Source organism: Colius striatus, chromosome 2, assembly GCF_028858725.1.
Source record: "Colius striatus isolate bColStr4 chromosome 2, bColStr4.1.hap1, whole genome shotgun sequence".
Lineage (NCBI taxonomy): Eukaryota > Metazoa > Chordata > Aves > Coliiformes > Coliidae > Colius > Colius striatus.
In genome coordinates, this window is record NC_084760.1 from 87,957,842 (window position 1) to 87,977,600 (window position 19,759).

General features: G+C 43.0%; 1 protein-coding gene across 1 annotated transcript; it reads left to right on the forward strand.

The window, feature by feature from the left end:
- The first annotated feature begins 2,653 nt into the window (after positions 1–2,653).
- Positions 2,654–19,424, forward strand: FLVCR1 (FLVCR choline and heme transporter 1). The gene is made up of 10 exons (XM_061991406.1): positions 2,654–3,386; positions 9,056–9,200; positions 9,716–9,856; positions 10,124–10,191; positions 10,455–10,558; positions 11,739–11,849; positions 12,902–13,007; positions 13,232–13,343; positions 14,029–14,096; positions 15,421–19,424. The coding sequence occupies exons 1-10, from the start codon at positions 2,751–2,753 to the stop codon at positions 15,481–15,483; spliced, it is 1,554 nt and encodes a 517-aa protein (XP_061847390.1). The 5' UTR covers positions 2,654–2,750; the 3' UTR covers positions 15,484–19,424.
- The last annotated feature ends 335 nt before the right edge of the window (positions 19,425–19,759 follow it).

Here is a 19,759-nt window from a genome sequence, read left to right on the forward strand (position 1 = left end):
TTTCACTGAGAGGGTTATTAATCATTGGAGCAGGCTGTCCAGGGGAGTGGTGGAGTCACCACCCCTAGAGATATTTAAGAGATGCATAGATGAGGTGAACTCGATGATTTTAAAGGTCTTTTCCAACCAAAATTATTCTATGAAATAATTTGATGAAAATTAACCTTGTTTTATTTCACCAAGATCCATGCAACTGTAGCACAGGTGAATTTGGCTTCATGTTGCTCTGTTGTAAACAAACTTCTTTCTGGAAAATATCTCCTCTCCTTATAAGAGGTAATTGTCATGCAGATGGTCCTTCCACTGCCAGGCTTAGCCTTTTTCTCTACAATTCCCTGATATCCAGTAATTTGAGTTGCAGGATCTATATGCAGGAAGCACGTGACACCCTATGTGCTGAACTGTCAAGCCAAGAGAGGAGACGATGCTCTGTGGGCATTTTGGTAGTGAAACCCAAAGTGTGACAGACATTCTAGAACAGGCTGAATTTGAACCTTTCACTGAGGGTGGTAGCTGGCAGCAGCTCTGCCTGCTCTACAGTGGCAAGGGCGTAACAATAGGAGAAGGAAGAATGAGAGAAGAACAAAGTCTAGTCTTCTCTGTCTTTGAGGAGTAAATGTTACCTTTGGATGAACTTTGAGTCATCCAAAATTCAATGGGTTAAAAAATGTTAAATAGCCTCAGCTGTAGATTGATGTAGATCTTCTTCCACAAGAACAAGAGCTAATGCTATACCTCTACAACCTCACCAAAGCATCACAGTCATTTCCCTGGCCCCAGTGCCAACCCACAGCCTGTGCCACAGATTGCTATAGCAGTTCAGCAGTGTGGATGACTTGAGTCCCAGGGATCATGAACAGGCACTGCTGGAAGTATGAGTGTAGACATAGTCTCTGGTGTACTTTCAGCATATTTCTATCAATGTGTAACATATACATTTGTAAAGTGAAAGACAGCTATTCTCTTGCTTTGAGAACATTAGTTTCAGTACCCAGGACACAACAGCTTTGTTGCCACAGCTTATAGCACTTGAACTAGCATCTGATCTTACACAGGAAAAGTAAAAATAGTTCAGGCTTTTCCTTGGTACGAATGAAACAGACAAGAAGGGCCTGAATCTGACATAGTTAACTTTCCTTTTAAAAATCAGGTTTCTAACACACATCTGTGATCTGCAAATTCAGGATTCACTTACAATAGTGTCTAAAAATCCACTCAGTCATCAATACCATTGCACAGATAAGTGCTCAGGAAAAGCAAACACAGCCAAATCAATATTTTGAAGCATGTGTTCATATTGTTATTCATGCTATAAATAAGATCAGGAACTGTGGCTTACATAGATCACCTGATCTTGAGTAAAATAGCAACTTGTAATTAGTGAGGAAACTTAAGACTGATGGCTAAGCACATCTATCATACACTAACACAGATTGGATTAGGCTCTGACATATCCATGAACAATGTGCAGTGTGTTCTTTGCTGAACACATCTCAAATGATTTCCCACAGAAGCCAGTAAAATACTTCTAATGCTGTTAACAAACCTAGATATTTCTATATGTTTCCTAATGCTCTTTGGAGAACAATCTGTCTTTTTATTAGAGTACAGTGTCTGCAGCAACAGAATTACAAACCGTGACAGGGGCTGCCAGACACTGTTTTTGTGCAGACATGTACTGAGCAGGGTTTGAGAGAGGATTGCTCAGTCAAGTGATATCTAACCGCCTCCGCACGTGAGCCAGAGGGCCAGTTTTCTGGGATACGTGTCAAATCAGATAACAGGGGCTGAGTGGGAACAAGGAATGCTTTGCCTGTGGCTGCGGAGGCAATGAAGGGCTGGGGTTGATGCACATGCCCTGGCGATGCACAGGTCCTGGCCACCCTCTGCCGCCATTCAAGCCTCCATTTCTGCTCATCTGTCTCATACTAATTCAGTACATTTCTCCACACTGCTGCAGTGAAGTGACAAATCTTATTCTCACAGGGGAAGGCCAGTGACTTTCCTTGAGTGTGATGAGAGTGGTGTGCTTGTGTCTGTGGTACATGGTGTGGTATGTCCGTGGCAGGATGGCACAGCAACCCATGCCCAACAGGGTATTCTTGAGGGCCAAGCCACCAAGCGCAGGCCCGTGACCGCTCGGCCTGGCCTGTGCAGGGCTTAGTAGCCGAGAAAGTGATGACAGGAATGGGATTATGCTGCTCCTTCCTTGCGGATGTCAACGTGGGGGTAAGTTACATCGTTCCTGTCTCTGTATGGTTCTTAGTCACCCGCATGGTCAGCCTTCACAGGTTCAGCTTAAAAGACTGTGTGTATGTGTGTGTGTATACACACACACACACATATATATACATGCACAACTACATACACATATATATCATAGAATCATAGAATGGTAGGAGTTGGAAGACCCTGTTAGAGATCTTGTCCAATCCCTCTCCTAATACATATATTTCTATACATGAACATACATGCACACACCTCGCAGCCTCCCAACACCTAGGGCTGCAGCAACAGCCCTGCACACGGTCCCCTGCCGTCTCAGTGCCGCCCCCTCTGCGCGATGTTCCGCGGCCCCGGGGGCCGCCTCCCGCTTCGCTCCGCTCCGCCCTGCCGCGCCGGGCGGGGCGCGGCGGTGGCGGCGTGGTTTAGGTGCCAGAGCCGGAGCCGCGGCCAGTGACCTTGCTAAGCAGAGCGGGTTGCGTCTGCCGCCGCTATCACCGGGGAAGCTGGGTGGGGAGACGGCCGAGATGGTGGAGGACGGCGGCGAGGAAGAGGCAGAGGGGGAGAGCGGGGAGATGCCGCCGCCGCTGCCGCCGGCGGCCGCCGCCGTGCCCCCGCTGCAGCGCCACAACGGCTTCCTCCCGGGCAAGGAGGCGGCGGGCGGCGGGGAGCGGGCGGCGGCGGAGGCCGAGGCCATGCTGTCGGCGGCGGGCGGGCCGCCTGAGACGCGGCTGTCGCGGCGGCGGCTGGCGGTGCTGGCCGTCTTCAGCTGCTACTCCCTAGTGAACGCCTTCCAATGGATCCAGTACAGCATCCTCAGCAACGTCTTCGCCGGCTTCTACGGCGTCTCCTTCACGCAGATCGACTGGCTCTCCATGGTCTACATGGTGGCCTACGTGCCGCTGATCCTGCCCGCCACCTGGCTGCTGGATGCCCGCGGCCTGCGCCTCACCGCCCTCCTGGGCTCCGGCCTCAATGGCCTCGGCGCCTGGCTCAAGTGTGGCAGCCTGGCCCCCGGCCGCTACCCGCTCACGCTGGCGGCTCAGGCCGTCTGCGCCGTCGCCCAGGTCTTCATCCTGGGGCTGCCCTCCCGCGTCGCCTCCGTATGGTTCGGCCCCACCGAGGTCTCCACTGCCTGCGCCGTGGCCGTGCTGGGCAACCAGGTAACGGCGGGAGGCTTTGGGCAGGTGGGCTTCTTGGGGGTTGGCACGGCGTGGGGCTAAACGTAAGTCGTTGGAGTGGGGAAAGAAAAAGCATTCTCTGAGAAATGGAGAGAGGAAGAGCAGTGGGGCTAGGGGCAAGCAGAGAGGCGATCACCTGTTACATCCCACCCTCCCCGGGCAGCCTGGCTTTGCAGGAGCCTAGCTCCGTGCGAGTGGGTAGCAGCTCACATGCTTCTGTCGGCTGCCTAGAGCACATCATCCTGAACCCTGTGCTCCACTTCCTCTTCCTCTCTCTCCCGTGTTCAGCATCTCTTCTCTTGTGTGTGGCATCATCTAGCTGACTGAATCCACCCGCAGCTGAAGGGGGATGAAGTATGGGAACTTTCATGGAAAGCCCCAGTGAGAACATATATTAGTTCCTGATTTTAAAAGCATGGCCTCGAAACATTGTCAGTACTCGATGTCCTTGGTGACTCTGTAACACTGTGGTGACAGTTCACATTGCTGTGGGGAGCTGATAACGCAGTTATAGATTTCCTCAAGCTCCCTGGTCAGTTTCAGAGACCTGGAACAGGTGCATCTGAAAGCATGGGTGAAGATACAATACTGGTGGGTTTTTTTCCTCCCATAGCTTTGTTCTCATGCCCTACCACCGTCTCTGCTTTTTTTTATGCCAATAAAATGTTAAGATTCCAATCAACATCACTGGCAAAGGCTGAGGGCATAGGTACAGTTTGATTAAGGCAACAGGGGATTTGTTTTTTTCCGTATGTGAGTCTAATGATTTTATGTTTGTGCACTTTGGATTATTGCAGCAGTAATATTAGTGTTACATATTTGCAGTTAGGATTGCTCATTAGCTCATACCTGTGGCTGTTAAGAGTTTCTACAGTTTCCCAAAACAATTTCTTAACATTTTTTTTTGTGTTGAAGTCTTCCAGTGGACAGGTCAGCTGTCCCTTTTGGACTGAAGACTTTGGGGGTTGTTGATTGGTTGTTTTAGCAGTTGAAAAAAATGTTGCATCTGCATCTTGAATTCAGGTTAAAGGTTTCTTTGGCAGCTGCATTTCTACTCTTCATGCGGTTACTGGGGTTTCAGTTCTGCAGTACATTGCCAAGGATCCAGCTTGGAGTCTGAAATCAATGCTTTGCTCAGATGCTGAAACATGGGGGTTGAAGTGATGCAGGACAGGAGCAGGAGGGCAGGGATTGTAGGGATAGGAACCACGAGAAAGATGGACAAGGAAAACAGCAGGAAAGTGAACAGAATATACTGTGGTTATTTCCGGAGTGTATTCCCCACCAGAAGCTAGTACTGATCTTAGCATGCTGCTTGATGGTCCTCTGCTAGGGAAGCACGTGTGAAACATATTGACACGGGGTGTTCCATATCACTCTGGCAGTGCTGTGCAAAGCATCACGGCTTATTCTGCAGCTGCATCACACTCTGCTGGCTCAGAGCTGTGTGCCACCTATGCCTGAAGATCCCAGTCCTGCTCGTGACCCAGGAAGATTGATACAATGTCAAACAATAGAATTTCTCTGTTCTCGGTTTTTACTTTCTTATAGAAAACCCAACTCTCAAAAGCTAGATCGAAAGAGTAGTGAAATGGCAAATGAGGCAGTTGGAAGTCAGAAGTAATGTTGTCTGTATATGTTGTTGCATGTGCATTGTGATGCAGTCTTGCTGTACTTCTTTAATTGCACAAGGTGAACTACGTGACAGAATTGTCCTGCTATAACCAACAGGGCTGTAGGTCATCCACTTTTCTGTCAGATACTTTGCATAGCTTCGGAGCTGCAGCAAGCAGGGCTGGAACCGCAGGCAGGGGAGGGTCAGAGTAGTTATCAAAAATCAGATCATACTCATTATCTCTTGAAGTGAAACACAAATCATGGGGAACGCAGCCATGTACCTGTTAAGGATTCTTAGGAGTGCCAGATTTCTACAAGTATTTAGCATCTTAAGCTGGGCACAGCAGACTCAGCAGTTCTCCCAGTTCTTCTGGCCTTAAGCTCTCTAGAGGTAAAAGGTGAAAAATGGTATCACTTGACTTCCTTGGAATATTGTGGGTGCTGTATTGGCTCATACAACAAGAGGAAAACACATGCCTTAAGTGAAAGAGTAATATGTACTCAGTTTGTGTTTGTGGGGTTTGTGTACTGAAGGATGAGGATAGAAAGAGACAAATTCTTCAGGTGAATATTGAATACTGTGTAAATCTGATGGTCTGTGGAAGGGGAAAAAAAACCAGCAAAGCCTTCACTGGGCATAGGCATAAAGAGTGCTTTGTAAGCACATTGGCACACCTTGAATTAGTACTTTCTGAGTGCTGGACTTGCTACTCTAATAGTCTTTGGTGCTCTTATGGCTTTTTTTTACCTGAAATAGATGCAGATTTTTTTTTTTTAGTAAAGAAAAAAGTTGTTTTAACACTTAAAAATGCAGTTTAGTTTTGCAAGAGCAGCAGAGATAAAGTGGAGAGTACTGTTCAAGACTGTTGTTTCTTCATGGTTTAAAATGCTTGATATGTATATATACCAAAAATTTCAGTCCTCATGTTTTTTGATCTCTTTTTAATACAAAATCAGTTGCTACATTGGGATTGACTCCAGATACAAACCTGCTACTATTTTATCTTGTGATTATTTTTTTTCTTTATTTCCTTAGCAAGATTTGCAGATGTGGGGTTTGGTTTCCTGCTTCTTAATAAGGATGCTCTTTTTTTCTTTTTGCTCCTCTCTGCTGTATCAGTTCTGCAATGAGCCTCGTGTGTCAGTCTGTTACTGTAGTGACAGGATTGTGACATGAAGCGGAGGGTTTTGATTGCGAAACACTGTTTCTACAAAAATAGCTGGAGTCTTCTGTCATCTGTACAGTTACACGATGACTGACACAAATTTATGTGCATGCACAGTGTGCTGAGGGACACAGTTTAGTGGTGGGCTTGGCAGTGTGAGGCTAGTGGTTGGACTCAATGATCTTAAAGGTCTTTTCCAACCAAACAATTCTATGATTCTAAGATTTTTCTGCAAAAAATATGTCCTTAGTGCTCAGTTATTAAATGAGCTATATACTAGGTATGGTGTTGTACTTTTAACTTAGAAATCAAAAGGTTAAAACCTGAGCTATGGAAGACTTGACTGTGAAATGTCATTAAGAGTAAATTGCTCAGAAATGTGATACTAAAGGAACACTTTTCCTTCATAGTTTTAGAATCATAGAATGGTAGGGGTTGGAAAGGACCTTTAGAGATCATCTAGTCTACCCCCCCTGCAGAAGCAGGGTCACCTAGATCAGGTTGCACAAGAACACGTCCAGACGGGTCTTGAAGACCTCCAAGGAAGGAGACTCCACAACCCCTCTGGGCAGCCTGTGCCAGGGCTCCCTCACCTGAACAGTGAAATAGTTTTTTCTTACATTTAAGTGAACGTTTTGTGTTCCAGCTTCATCCCATTACCCCTTGTCCTGTTGCTAGCTACTATAGAAAAATGGGATGTCCCAGCCTCCTGACACCCAGTCTTTAGATATTTGAATATGTTAATAAGATCTCCTCTCAGTGTCCTCTTCTCCAGACTAAACAGCCCCAGTTTCCGCAGCCTTTCCTGATCCAGTCCCCTGATCATCTTGGTAGCCCTGTGCTGGACTCTCTCCAGCACTTCCCTGTCCCTCTTGAGCTGAGGAGCCCAGAACTGGACACAGGACTCCAGATGAGGCCTCACCAGGGCAGAGTAGAGGGGGAGAAGAACTTCCCTTGACCTGCTGGCCACACTCTTCTTGATGCATCCCAGGATGCCATTGGCCTTCTTGGCCACGAGGGCACATTGCTGGCTCATGTTTATTATCAATCAGGACTCCCAGGTCTCTCTCTGCAGAGCTGCTTTCCAGCAGTTGGACCCCCAGCCTGTACTGGTGCATGGGGTTGTTCCTTCGCAGATGCAGGACTCTGCACTTGTCCTTGTTGAACCTCATGGGATTCCTTTCTGCCCAACTCTCAAGCCGGTCGAGATCCCACTGAATGGCAGCACAGCCTTCTGGGGAATCAGCCAGTCCTCCCAGTTTGGTGTCATCAGTGAACTTGCTGAGGGTACACTCTGTCCCCTCATCCAGGTCATTGATGAAGATGTTGAACAAGACTGGCCCCAGAACTGATCCCTGTGGAACTCCACTGGCCACAGGCCTCCAACTCAATTCTGTGCCATTGATCACCACTCTCTGGGCTCTGTCATTCAGCCAGCTCTCGATCCACCTCACTGTCCACTCATCCAAGCCACACTGCTTGAGCTTCTGATGAGGATGTTATGTGAGATAGTGTGAAAAGCCTTGCTGAAGTCAAGGTAGATGACATCTGCTGCTCTCCCCTTATTTAGCCAGCCAGTTATGCCCTCATAGAAAGCTCTCAGGTTGGTCAAATAGGATTTCCTCTTGGTGAAGCCATGTTGACTCCCCCTGATAACCATCTTTTCCTTCATATGTTTAGTGATAACTTTCAGGATTAGTCGTTCCATCACTTTCCAGGGATGGAGGTGAGGCTGACCAGCCTGTAGTTTCCTGGGTCATCCTTCCTGCCTGTTTTGAAGACTGGAGTGACATTGGCCTTTCTCCAGTCCTCCAGCACCTCGCCTGTCCTCCATGAATGTTCAAAAATGATGTAGAGAGGCTTGGCAATCACATCAGCCAGCTCCCTCAGCACTCTAGGATTCATCCCATCAGGACCATTGACTTATGAGCCTTAAGCTTGACCAACAAGTCTTTAACCTCTTCGTCTTCCACTCAGGGCAAGTCCTCTACTGTCCTGGCCATCCTGTTATCCTTACTGGATTGAGCTTCCCAAGGGCTGGCCTTGGCCATGAAGAATGAAGCAAAGAAGGCATTCAGTACTTTGGCCTTCTCTGCATCCTCAGTTACCAGGGCACCCTCTGTGTTTAGCAGCGGGCCCACATTCCCCCTCATCATCCTTCTGCTGCTGATGTACTTGAAAAATGCCTTATTGCTGTCCTTAACTTCCCTGGCTAAATGTAATTCTAGAAAGGCTCTAGCCTTCCCAGTTGCACCTCTGCATGCTCTGGCAATGTTCCTATACTCTTCCCAAGAAGCCAGCCCCTGTTTCCACCTCTCATGAATGGCTGCTTTCTGCCTGAGTTGTCCCAGCAGATCCTTGCTCATCCATGGAGGCCTCCTACCTCCTTTTCCTCCTTTCTTGTGCATTGGGACATACTGATCCTAGGCTTGGAGGAAGTGATGCTTGAAGATTGACCAGTTCTCATGGGCACTTCTGTGTTCTAGAATCATATCCCATGAGATTCATCCAAGTAGATCTTTGAAGAGGCCAAAGTTGGCCCACCTGAAATCCAGGGTCATGGTCCTGCTTTGTGTTCTTCCTCTTCCACACAGGATCTTTAACTCTACCATCTCATGGTTGCTGCAGCCGAGGTTGCCTCCAGCCTTCACATCCCCAACCAGGCCCTCTTCATTTGTCAGTACCAGGTCCAACAGCACACCCCTCTTTGTTGGTTCCTTGATCATCTGCGACAGGAACTTGTCATCAATAATCTGTAATACTTGCTATGAAATGGATTCTGAATTCTAACTGGTAAGGCTTTTTCACTTCTGTTAATTTTTATGTTCACAGGGATATAATTTTTTGTTTTCTTTTCTTGCTTTACAGCTTGGCACTGCAATTGGCTTTTTGTTGCCACCTGTTTTGGTTCCAAATACACCTAATGATATCGATCTAATGGCACATAACATCAGCATCATGTTCTATGGAACAGCGATAGTGTCCACACTTTTGTTCTTCTTAACAGGCGTTGGTGAGTGTTCCATCCTTGTGATTTAAATGTTGACCATAGGGAGTGTTTACAACATCTCACTGAAATCATCTGACTTTGCTCACAGTAGTTGAGGTTACATTTTCTTCAGTTTACTTGTGTTCCCTTACCTGTTGTGCCAATGTTACGCAACAACCAGTTTACTGTGTGTTGTGCTTCACATGGAGTGACCTCTCAGAATATTTAGTTCACTTGGCTTTTTACTACAAGTATTCTCTCTGTTAGTCTTACAATTCAGATACAAAAGCCTAGACACATTGTGGACAAATCTCTTTGACCGTATGTTGCCAGCAGTCTGATGTGACCAAGTAATTAGCACATCCTTTGTACCTGTGACTCCATTCTCTGTGAGAAAATACAGAATATATTTTTCACGGAAGTGTTAAAACCCACGAGTTAATGTTCTAAAGTTCATCAAGCTGAAACGTTCCAAAAAGAAAAAGCATTAGTCTGGTAAAGCCAAATCAAAATTGTGGTTCTTCCTTCTTTTTCCCCAGTGTTTGAAGAAAAGCCCAAATACCCTCCCAGTCATTCTCAAGCAGTCCTGCAAGCTATGCCTCATGAGGATTACTCATACAAGCAGTCGATTATTAACTTGTTCAAAAATACTCCGTTTGTACTTTTGCTGATCAGTTATGGTAAGTGGTGCTGTTGGTAGTCTGACAGAACAGTTCAAATGCGTGCTAAACGCATGTCGAGTTTTGTTTGCGGTGGTTTTTGGGGGAGGGAGTGTCAAAAAAGACCCAGGCAGGATTCAAAATACCATTTGTAGGTCTAGTGAAGAGATTTTAGCTGGAAGTTAAAGGTTTTACCTCTGATGTGAGTCTTAAAAGATAAACTTTTTGGGGTAGCAGATCTGCATGGCTACACCTGGAATGACTGATGCTTTTCACTTGATACTGCAGGTATTATGACTGGGGCATTTTACTCTGTTTCCACGTTGTTAAACCAGATGATAGTAACTCATTATGAGGTAAGTTTCTTGGATCTTCTTTGTCTTTGCTATTGGTTTGGGTTTTTTTTACCTTATATTTGCAGAGGTGGTGTTTACTATAATTTAGGTGCTATGTGCGCTCAGATGTTTGGTTTCCTTTCTACCCCTCTACAATTTTTTGCACCATACAGCTATGGGAGTCATAGGAATGTTTGTTTGCACTTATGACTGCCAAGAGGTCTGAACTTGACTTTGAGTGGAAGCAAGTTATTAATGAGCACCATATAAATATTTGTTGAAAGGGAGAAGAAGTGAACGCTGGGAGAATTGGCTTGACACTGGTGGTGGCAGGAATGGTGGGTTCGATTATTTGTGGTTTGTGGCTGGATTACACTAAAACATACAAGTAAGTGTGGGTAGGCATGTATGGGGTTAGGGGTAGGAAAGTGGTGCAATTGCATTGGAAAAAGAACGCAACGCAAGAGCTGAAGTGAACTGCTGATAAAATGCAGTTCATCCCTGACCTTTTAGCAGCCTTGATGGAGACTAGTTTCTGAGTTTACAGCAAAAGCTTAAGACTCTTAGTGGTTCTTGGCCAAAAGAAATGAGAGAGAGAGGAGAATGCAAAGATGAGGAGGGATTTTCTACCTATCCCTGTCTCTTCAGGAGTGTAAGGTTAGCAAGGAAGGCACTATATTCTGACATACAGTGGCCAGGTGGCACAGTGGGCTCCTTCTCTTGAGGACTCAAAGCCTACTCTGCACTGTTTTATTTTAAATGCCAGTTGATGGATTCCTTTTGTTTTTTTTTTTTTTAATGCTGCTTCTGGTCTTGTTAGTAAGGATAACATGTGTTTAATTCAGGGAATGAGCGTGAAGCAGAACTCTGTGCTGGGGTCGGGCCTTCCAGGTCTCTCGTCCCTGGTGTGGTGTCCCCCAGGAGTGAGCAGTGCCCTGGAGTACTGCTTGCAGTGGAGTAGTTCTCCCTCTGTGACTCACTACCTGATGTGCAAAAGCTGTAGAAACCTAATGGACATTAATGCTGTAGTTTGGCTTTGTTTCTGCATGTGTTTTGTCTCACAAAGAAGTGATATGTGCTTTAGTATTTTGGATGACAGCCCTTATTAAAGATTTAAAATAAGTAGAACACTGTAATGAGATTTGTTTGACTCGCCTTTTCAGTTGACTTTTATTGCTAATGATGTCAGATGTGGGTGTGTGTGTATTGATGTATTGTGTCATGGGCAACACTGCAGAATGGCCAAGAGGTACAATGTGGGGGGGAACAAAAATAGTCTTAAGGTAGTCCTGTCTGTTGCGATTGTCCACTCTTTGAGAGCCTAAGTAAGTCTCTTTAGCCTTGAGTGAAGCAGCTGTATAACCAAGGCAATAAAGAGTTTGGGAAGGGATATGTTCTTGTTGCATGATATGTTTGAGCCAGTGTTACGTGAAGCAAGTGTTATAGCTGTAGAATATCAGTTGTTAGAGAGTAAGTAATGTTTCTATTGCTCTTCCATGCTTCAGCGATGTGCTACGACCTTACGTTAGCAATGTTAATGTTTTAATTTTCTTTTTATTGGCTTGCAGGCAAACTACTTTGATTGTTTACATTCTCTCTTTCATTGGGTTGCTGGTATTTACTTTCACCCTGGACCTCGGACACCTTATAGTAGTGTTCGTGACTGGAGGAGTACTTGGGTGAGCAATTAAAGAAGACTGGAAGACTTTCTATTCAGAAACAATACCTAACTATTTTAACCAAGTGATTCTATTGTGTATTCTGTTGCTGTGCTTTCAACCTATGCTTGTAGCTCACAGTACAGATAGGATTCACTAGGATTTCACCTTCTGTTACATGAGAATTAATCTGAAGTAACTTACTTTTCAGTGAATTTCATTTAACATTTTTGTACACTTAACAGAAGTCAGTATGTGGTCATGTTTTTTGATTCCAATTCAAAAAGCTGTTTGCAGTGAAGTTGAATCTTTCTGTTGACCAACAGATAAGTGATTAGAGTTTAACTGAGCAAGTCCAGGAAGACTGGCTTCTGGGCATTTTCATTAATCTATGTTTTCATAACCCAGGCAACATGCTGGGTGCTGGTTCAGAAGAGCATGAGCACTCCTCATAGATACATAACCTAAAAGTCCCAGAGGTGCTGAGGGAATAGTGCTGTATCCAGACACAGCAGTTGAGGTAGAGCCAGAAATGTCATTGAGAGTTTCCATTTAAAAACCAATAAACCAACTTCAGTTCCATTAGACCCCTGCTCTTCCTGACACCTGTTGGTCCCCTCAGCTTCTTCCACGGCTGCTTCTAGCAGATACGCCAATGTCCAGTGAGTGAGGTCTCTTTTTGTCCTCCAACATGGATGTTTGGGCTGATTAAACAGTGATGTTCATGTATGTCTTTGATTTGAAAGTAATTGGCTGTAATCATGGAGTGGATTGAGGACTGGTTAGATAAGGTTGCTTCATATGTATGAACTGGAGTGTAGGTGGTTATGGGAATCTAGACAAAGATGTTCAATCATCTTTGACCTAAAGAGAGAGGGATATATGGCTGAAGTTGTTGGATGAGATCAGGAGAATGAAGCAGGAAAAGCAAATATTGAATCTCATTAGGTCTTGAAAACAGATAGTTCAGAATACTAGGTAATTCATAATACCATATGTTTATGTTTGACTTTTGTAGCTGTAGTAATAGATGAAGGCTACACCTGTCATTCTGTTACTCTCCTCTTCAACAGGTTCTTTATGACTGGCTATCTCCCACTTGGGTTTGAATTTGCTGTGGAAATTACATACCCAGAGTCTGAAGGCACTTCCTCAGGCCTCCTTAATGCATCAGCACAGGTTATATCATTTTTGTTTCTTTAACTGAAGTAATGTTCAGGAAGGCCACTTGGCTTGAATCTACAAAGGCTGTCTTAGGCTTGGTTGCTAAGTCTCTGTTGTGTTGCTGTAGTCTCCATTTATTTTATTTATTTAGTTTCTCTAAGATGTGACCTGAAACTTTATAATAGAAGATGATGACTCTTTTCTCTGTGACCCTGATGAGGTGACTTGTTTGTTTATAGATATTTGGAATTGTCTTTACACTTGTTCAAGGAAAACTGACAACAGACTACAGTCCTCGGGCAGGAAACCTCTTTCTTTGTGCTTGGATTTTTGTGGGAATTATCTTAACAGGTAATTAATCAAAAATGTTAAGTAATGATTTCTTTTAATGTAAAAATGTGAAGGGTTTTTTAGGATAGTGAATTTCTGGGTAGTGTCTGGACATCTAGGATTTAAATACGTGGCTTCCTGTCTGGGCTGGCAGAAGTTGTTAACTACAGGGTTTAGGGTGTTTGGGGTTTTTTTTGTTGTTTTGTTTTTCACTTAAAATACTTAATGCATGCACACCCTTTGTTTTAAGGATGATGTTGCTAATATATAGACTGCCATCTGCCATTTCTTGAGTCATGTCTTAATTTTGAAACAAATATCTATCTCCAGAGCAGGACAGTAAATATAAACAAACACATGAATGGAGGCAGTTTGCAGTTTTCCAAATGCAAGAAACTGCTGATGTAATCCTGAGCTGAACCAGTGACTTACACGTATTGGTGCTTACAAAATGTGCTGAAAGGGCTAAAGCCATCAAACTTTGCTTCTAGTGCTCATGGTTTAAAAGCTTTTATTGTCATTTTCTCTGTGTGCTTTGTAAGGAGCAAGTTCAAATTGTCAGTAAGTTCACATCACAAAAGAGTGAATATGAGTATTTTGAGTTGTGCTGAAAGCAGCTTCTGTGTGCTTCTGTACAAGCGTTTCCCTTGAAATGCATGTCATTCCAAAGTTGCCAATCAGCTTTCTCTTTGTTTTTTTGTTTCAGCCTTAATAAAATCAGATTTGCGAAGGCACAATGTGAATTCAGGGATTAGGAATCTGAATGTTAAAGCTGTAAGTGGCGACTATTACCATGATTGTATTATCATAGTTGAATGCATGGCTTCTATTGGCATAATATTATTAACAGCAAATGAGTAATCTCTGTTTCTCCCTTTAGCTCCCATGAAAAAAAAGTAAAAGACCTTCTGCTCTCACATTTTCCTGAATTTTGAGTGCCTAATATCAATGTCTGATTTTAATGCTTGAATCTTGCATTTTCGTATTTGCAGGTGGCACTGTAAGTTGTGAAGCCTTTTTGTGTATTGGGTCAGGAGGCTGGGTTATAGACTATGTGTTTTATTTAAGTTACCTGCATTCCCTTTAAGTAAAGTCGGTATCTGATGACCAGAAGTCATGCTGCAGTTTCTATCCTGTGCAGCATGGGGACCTGGGTCTGTTTTGCTGAGCACCCTCTCAGTTTAAATGAAGAGTGAGCACAGCACTTTTCTGCTATTCAGGAGGACCCAAGATCACGTTTCAGCAGCTTTTTCAAGTTGTCACAGTTAGTAGTAGAAATACAGCTGTCATTGGAAACTTTTTCAGTGCTGAGGTTTTTTTGCTCATTTAAATCAAGACAATTGCACAGCTTTTTTGGAGTTAGATGCTTCAAGCTACTCTGTCACACTTCATTGTATGTGTAGATGTCTTGCACGTACTACAGCTTTTGTTCATCTGTGCTCAGGTGCACACTGTTAATGTCTCCGTAAAGTTCAGAAACTTCCAAGCTGGTGCTGTATGAGCTAACTTGAACCTGAAGCCTGCACAGCTGCGTGTGTGCGGTGTGGCATCCTGTGGGTTTACCAGCTTGGGTCAGTGCTATCTCAGGGGGTGTACGTACTGACTTTAGGCAATAGTCCATGACTTATCTGTTTTCCATTATCACCTTGTTAATTACCCTAGATTGATGCACAGCTTCATTCATATTACCCAGGATATAACAAAAAGCTGGAGTCCTTGCCCAGATATTACCATAAATAGAGAGCTGCCTGTGTTAATAGGGTACAGTAGCACTTTGATAACAAACCTTCATTGTAAAGATTCTACTGTGTTTAAATGTAATGGAGGAAAAAACATGAAAGTTAACCTGCAGGTGATAAATATCTATGTGCAGTAAATATGTACTTTAGAGTTATACTAAGAAACTCAATTCTGTGTTTGTTTTTTTTTCATTAGAGAAAGGGAAGCAGGGCTTCCTGTAAATGCTTAATTTGGCTAATTAACCACATATAGTACTGGAGTCTAACCTAATAGTTACCCTAGAATACTGAGGTTGGGAGTAGCTTCTGCTGAATAACAGTGTAATTCCTGCTTTTTTTATTTTTCCCCTCCTTTCCAGGTACCAGTTGACAGTCCTGTAGAACCTGAAAGTACTACATTAAAAATTCAGTCGACTCTATAAAGCTGCAAGGAGGTGACATGGAAGCGCACAAGTTTGGCTGGATACCAAACGATGTTAATTAGTGTGTTCATTCAGTTTGCGTGTATGAGTAGTAAAATGTGTTTGGTGACGCTGGTGATAGTTGTGTGGTAGAAACTTTGCAGACGCTCAGTTAATTTTTCCCGAGACGCGAACAATTCACCCCGGCACGGAGTATTTATTTTAACAGGTTTAAAGTGTGGCAGTGTGGTTAGCCCAGAGCTGTGTGAATACTCTCCACGCTAGGGAGACTTTCTACATTTAGGATGCATACTTGGAAAGAAATCTGGAAAAGCTGAAGTACGGTCGTCGTGATGAGAAGTCTCTAATCGTGTTGTTCAGTCTTTGCTAGTGCATTTGAAGAGTCAGAGTGGGGAGCTGCACAGCTGGAGGACGTTCACAACTTCCTTTTTAATTTTATTTTATTTTTTAAACTTACCTGTATTTTTAATATAAGCCAACGGTTCCTTCTGGGAAACGGCCTATAGCACAATACTGAAAACAAGAGATGACTGCAAACGTGTATTTCATACTGGCATCTGACATTTCTTTTGCCTTGAGACTTCTTGATAGATATCAGAAGGCAGATAAGAGAAAACACAGTCTTGCAGATTCGTTATAACATTTCCACTAGATAAATTGAAGAAAAATCACTTACTAAATACAGTAAAAAGGAAGAGAAAGGCCTTTGATATCTCTACTGTGAAGTATTTATAGGCGATGGAACACTACCACACAGGTTGCCTCCATGGAATATTTTGAGTGCTTTCTCAGTTAAAGCGAGAAGAGTACGTGTTTACAAAGAGCTGGTGCCTTTACTTTGTAAAGAAGATCCTTGCCTCATCTTGAGTTTAATCAGTGCTGCTGAAGAAATTCCATTTTGTGTGTTAAACCTCCTCTGAATATTTGTGGCGTATCAGCAAATTTGTTCTATCCTTTTCTGCATTTGTTACGCCGCATTATGAATTGTATAATTTGTGTTGTGACATTTTTGTGCGTGTGTAACTTAGATCATTACTTTTGCAGTTTGTTAAAAGATGTAAGGATGACTGAAAGGAAAATAGTGCTGCCTCACCATGATGAAATATTTGCTGGTTATATGTATCTTAGCTACAAAAGGAGCAGACTTGATTAGAATTCCCCTTGTGGTGTTATATTTTTCTGAATTTGGGATGTGAATATCTCACTGCACCACTTCTGAAGATATTCTCCTTGTGCTCTATCTGGCCACCTACATAATTGATAACGCTACAACAGTACCTTTTCAATATTAGTGGAAAAAGTCTGACTTCAGTTAGCAGAATTTTTCCAAACATTTAAGCTTCAGCAGTCTTTAAGCTGAGCCTTATAGCTTCAGTGCCATCAGTGAGGTTGTCACTTTGAGTTCCCACAGATCTGTGGGATCAAGAACGTGGAATCCTACTTGAAGTTTTCCATGGATTGTTACAGTTGGGTATAGAGACATTTTTATCCCAAGATGGTCTTTTAGTATGATAGGTATTGTTAAATACTCTTTTTCTTTCTTCACTGTAGATGTAGAGAGTCCTTTTGTGTAAAAAGGATCCTATAAATTTAGCTTTCTAAACTCAACCTCTAAACTTGATGATCTTGATTTAACAATTTCTATGATAAAGGCATGCTTTAGACATGGGAGGACTGTATGACAATGTACACATCAGAATAATATAACCATGCTCGGAACACTTGCTTTTCCAAAAAGGGTCCATGTCTCTTCGCCTGGTCCAGTGCTAGAGAGAAAATATGCATGGCTTGCTGCTCCTGGAGAGACGTGCTCCGCGAGAAGAGTCCTCTGGTGAGGTTGCTGAATACAGGAAAAGTAACTCTCAGATATTCAAGTGGCAAGCAAGAACGTAGGAGTGGAAGCAGAGGTGCTTTCATGATGTCAGTTTGTTAGCTTTAATGACTTGCTGTGATACAAGCTGCCTCGTCAAAGGATGTATATGTTTTCAGCCTGAGTGAGGAAGTCAAAGTTCCTGCCTTTTGATATCTGTGGGTGGCTTTTCCCTTTGGCAAATTAATCACAATGTGTGCCAAAATACATGTGTTCCTCGACAAGGTACGGATTCAGTACATATTTGTGTTCATGGTCCCTGGTACTTTAGCTGTTGCAAAATTTTAACAATGTAATACTTCTTCAGTTTTGGGGAAGTGTTTGCAGATGTCCAGCAGAAAGTCTGTGGCAGTATCCAGAATGTGTTCTGAGATGTCCAGTACACACTATTCAAATTCAAAGACTGAACTTTTTCCTTTCTTTTTAAAATGTGGGGTTTAATTCCTTTCTTCACTTCTAGATTCCAGTTTCTCTAGCTATCTTCAGCTGCTTGTTGATAAAAACATTCTAGCCCTTCTGGCTCCTTGTGTGGTTTTTTCCTGCCTTTTGCCAAATTATTGTCTACCCTCTGAAAAGGCCCAAGTAAGATTTTGGCATTCTGGAAACCCTGCTGGGTCCCTGAAAAGAAAATATTCCTAATAATGAAGGCTTAATTACATCCTGGATTTAGTACTCTCCCTCTGAAAGGAAACAAAGTTGGAAATGTGTAAGCTATTTCCAGGCAATGATAAGGTATTTAAATAAAACAGCGGCAAAAAAAAGGGCAAATAGAGAACAAACCAGTATTTTATGCAACGATCTTATCTGTCTGTCAAGAAACTGAATTTCTAGCTCGTGTTAGAAGTAGATTTGCTGAAAGAGAGAATCATTTAATGAATGGAATTACATGCGAGCTGTGAGAGGATGGAGCAGGAAACAAAATTAGCAGAGGTATCCCAATCCCTTGCATCAGCTTTTTCTTTTCAGTATGCTTTTCTTGTAAGTGCTTCAAGGGAATTCTAGGGGATGCTAAGAGAACTCATGTAATGGTGAGCATAAGCAAGGAGGCTGCCCCCAAGTTCCCAGAAGCCCGAAAAGGTATGTAATTGTGAACGTTCGGCTACGACATTCAGAGATTAGCCTTTAAATGATCCGTCTTTCTTTGTTTCTTGCAGACCATCTTAAACTTTTGCTAACTTCATTGGGAGAGATCCAGAGAATGTTGACCCATTCTGATTTAGAATTGCTAAAATGGCCTTAAAACCCTAATTTCTGTTGGATGGATATGAAGATATCAGACCTGTAAGGCATAGTCTGGAATTGCTGAAATCAGGAGCTTTCTTCAGCACGTATTTATTTTGGAGATGAATGCTTGTCTTTAACATCTCTTTTTGTTGCTGAATGCGTATGTTTTACAAGGAAGAAAGAACAAGGCAAGAAGCAGGAAGAATACAGGCGAATAATTTCAGGTTGATAGGCTTTTCTTCATCCTCTTGGTCATTTCTTTTGTTCAAGATGTTGTTTGACAACATCTCTTGTTTCAGAGACGATCGCTGGAGTGTGTAATTTGAGCTGGCAGCCAATGTTGTCTAATGAAAAATTGCTTTTTGTGGAATCTTTGAAATATCTTGTGCATCTACAACCAAGTGAAATTGGGTTAATCTGTAAGCATTTATTGCTTTAATTTTCCATTCTGTGTACTCATCAGTTTTCCTGTGTGAATGCGTGTGACCTTTTCAGTTGCTGTCTTTCAATGTGTATGTACCACCTTCTTAAGCGTAATAGACTACTACTGATTCATAGACCACAAGCTAAGTTATTGTATCCCATGTGATTTCCCCCTCCACACACCATTTGGTCTGAGGTCTTGTGAAGAGGGAGAAGTGACGTGAAGACATGGACTAGAATGAATTATGCAAAAAATATTTCTGAGAGAAATATATTTCTATGTAAGACCCATGTTGTTTACTGCTCGTGTCTTTGTTCTTCTCATGAAGATAGCAAATAATTTTTCTTTCTGTAATATTTTGGTTTTGTTAGAGTCCCATTTTTTTGTTTCAAGAAAAAAATAAATCTTTTTTGGTGAATATTATCTGATGGCAGTACTGAATGTATGTAAATATGTGGGTGGCTGAGGGTCTAAAAATGGGGTTTTTTTCCTTAGAAACTGCTATTTAATGTAAGAGAATTTCATAAATGAATGGTACAAGTGAGTATCATTAATAAAGATGCACACATATATGCACAGTGCATGCATGCAGAGTATAGAAATGTGTGCTCCACAAGAGTATTGGCTTACAGAGAAATTCTCTCAGGGCGTGGAATTAAGTATTAGCATCAGTAGCTGAGTCGCACTGCTCTAGCACAGCGATTTCTCCCTTGTTTGCTTTGGAAAAGGTCTGTGAGGAAATTGCAGTTAACCCCTAA

What these genes read in the sequence shown, in the direction of transcription:
- FLVCR1 (XM_061991406.1), top strand. Translation starts at nt 2,751, where the DNA reads ATGGTGGAGGACGGCGGCGAGGAAGAGGCAGAGGGGGAGAGCGGGGAG. An exon ending in GTTCTTCTTAACAGGCGTTG is followed by an intron (nt 9,201 to 9,715) that starts GTGAGTGTTCCA and finishes CTTTTTCCCCAG; the next exon opens with TGTTTGAAGAAAAGCCCAAA. An exon ending in ACTTTTGCTGATCAGTTATG is followed by an intron (nt 9,857 to 10,123) that starts GTAAGTGGTGCT and finishes TTGATACTGCAG; the next exon opens with GTATTATGACTGGGGCATTT.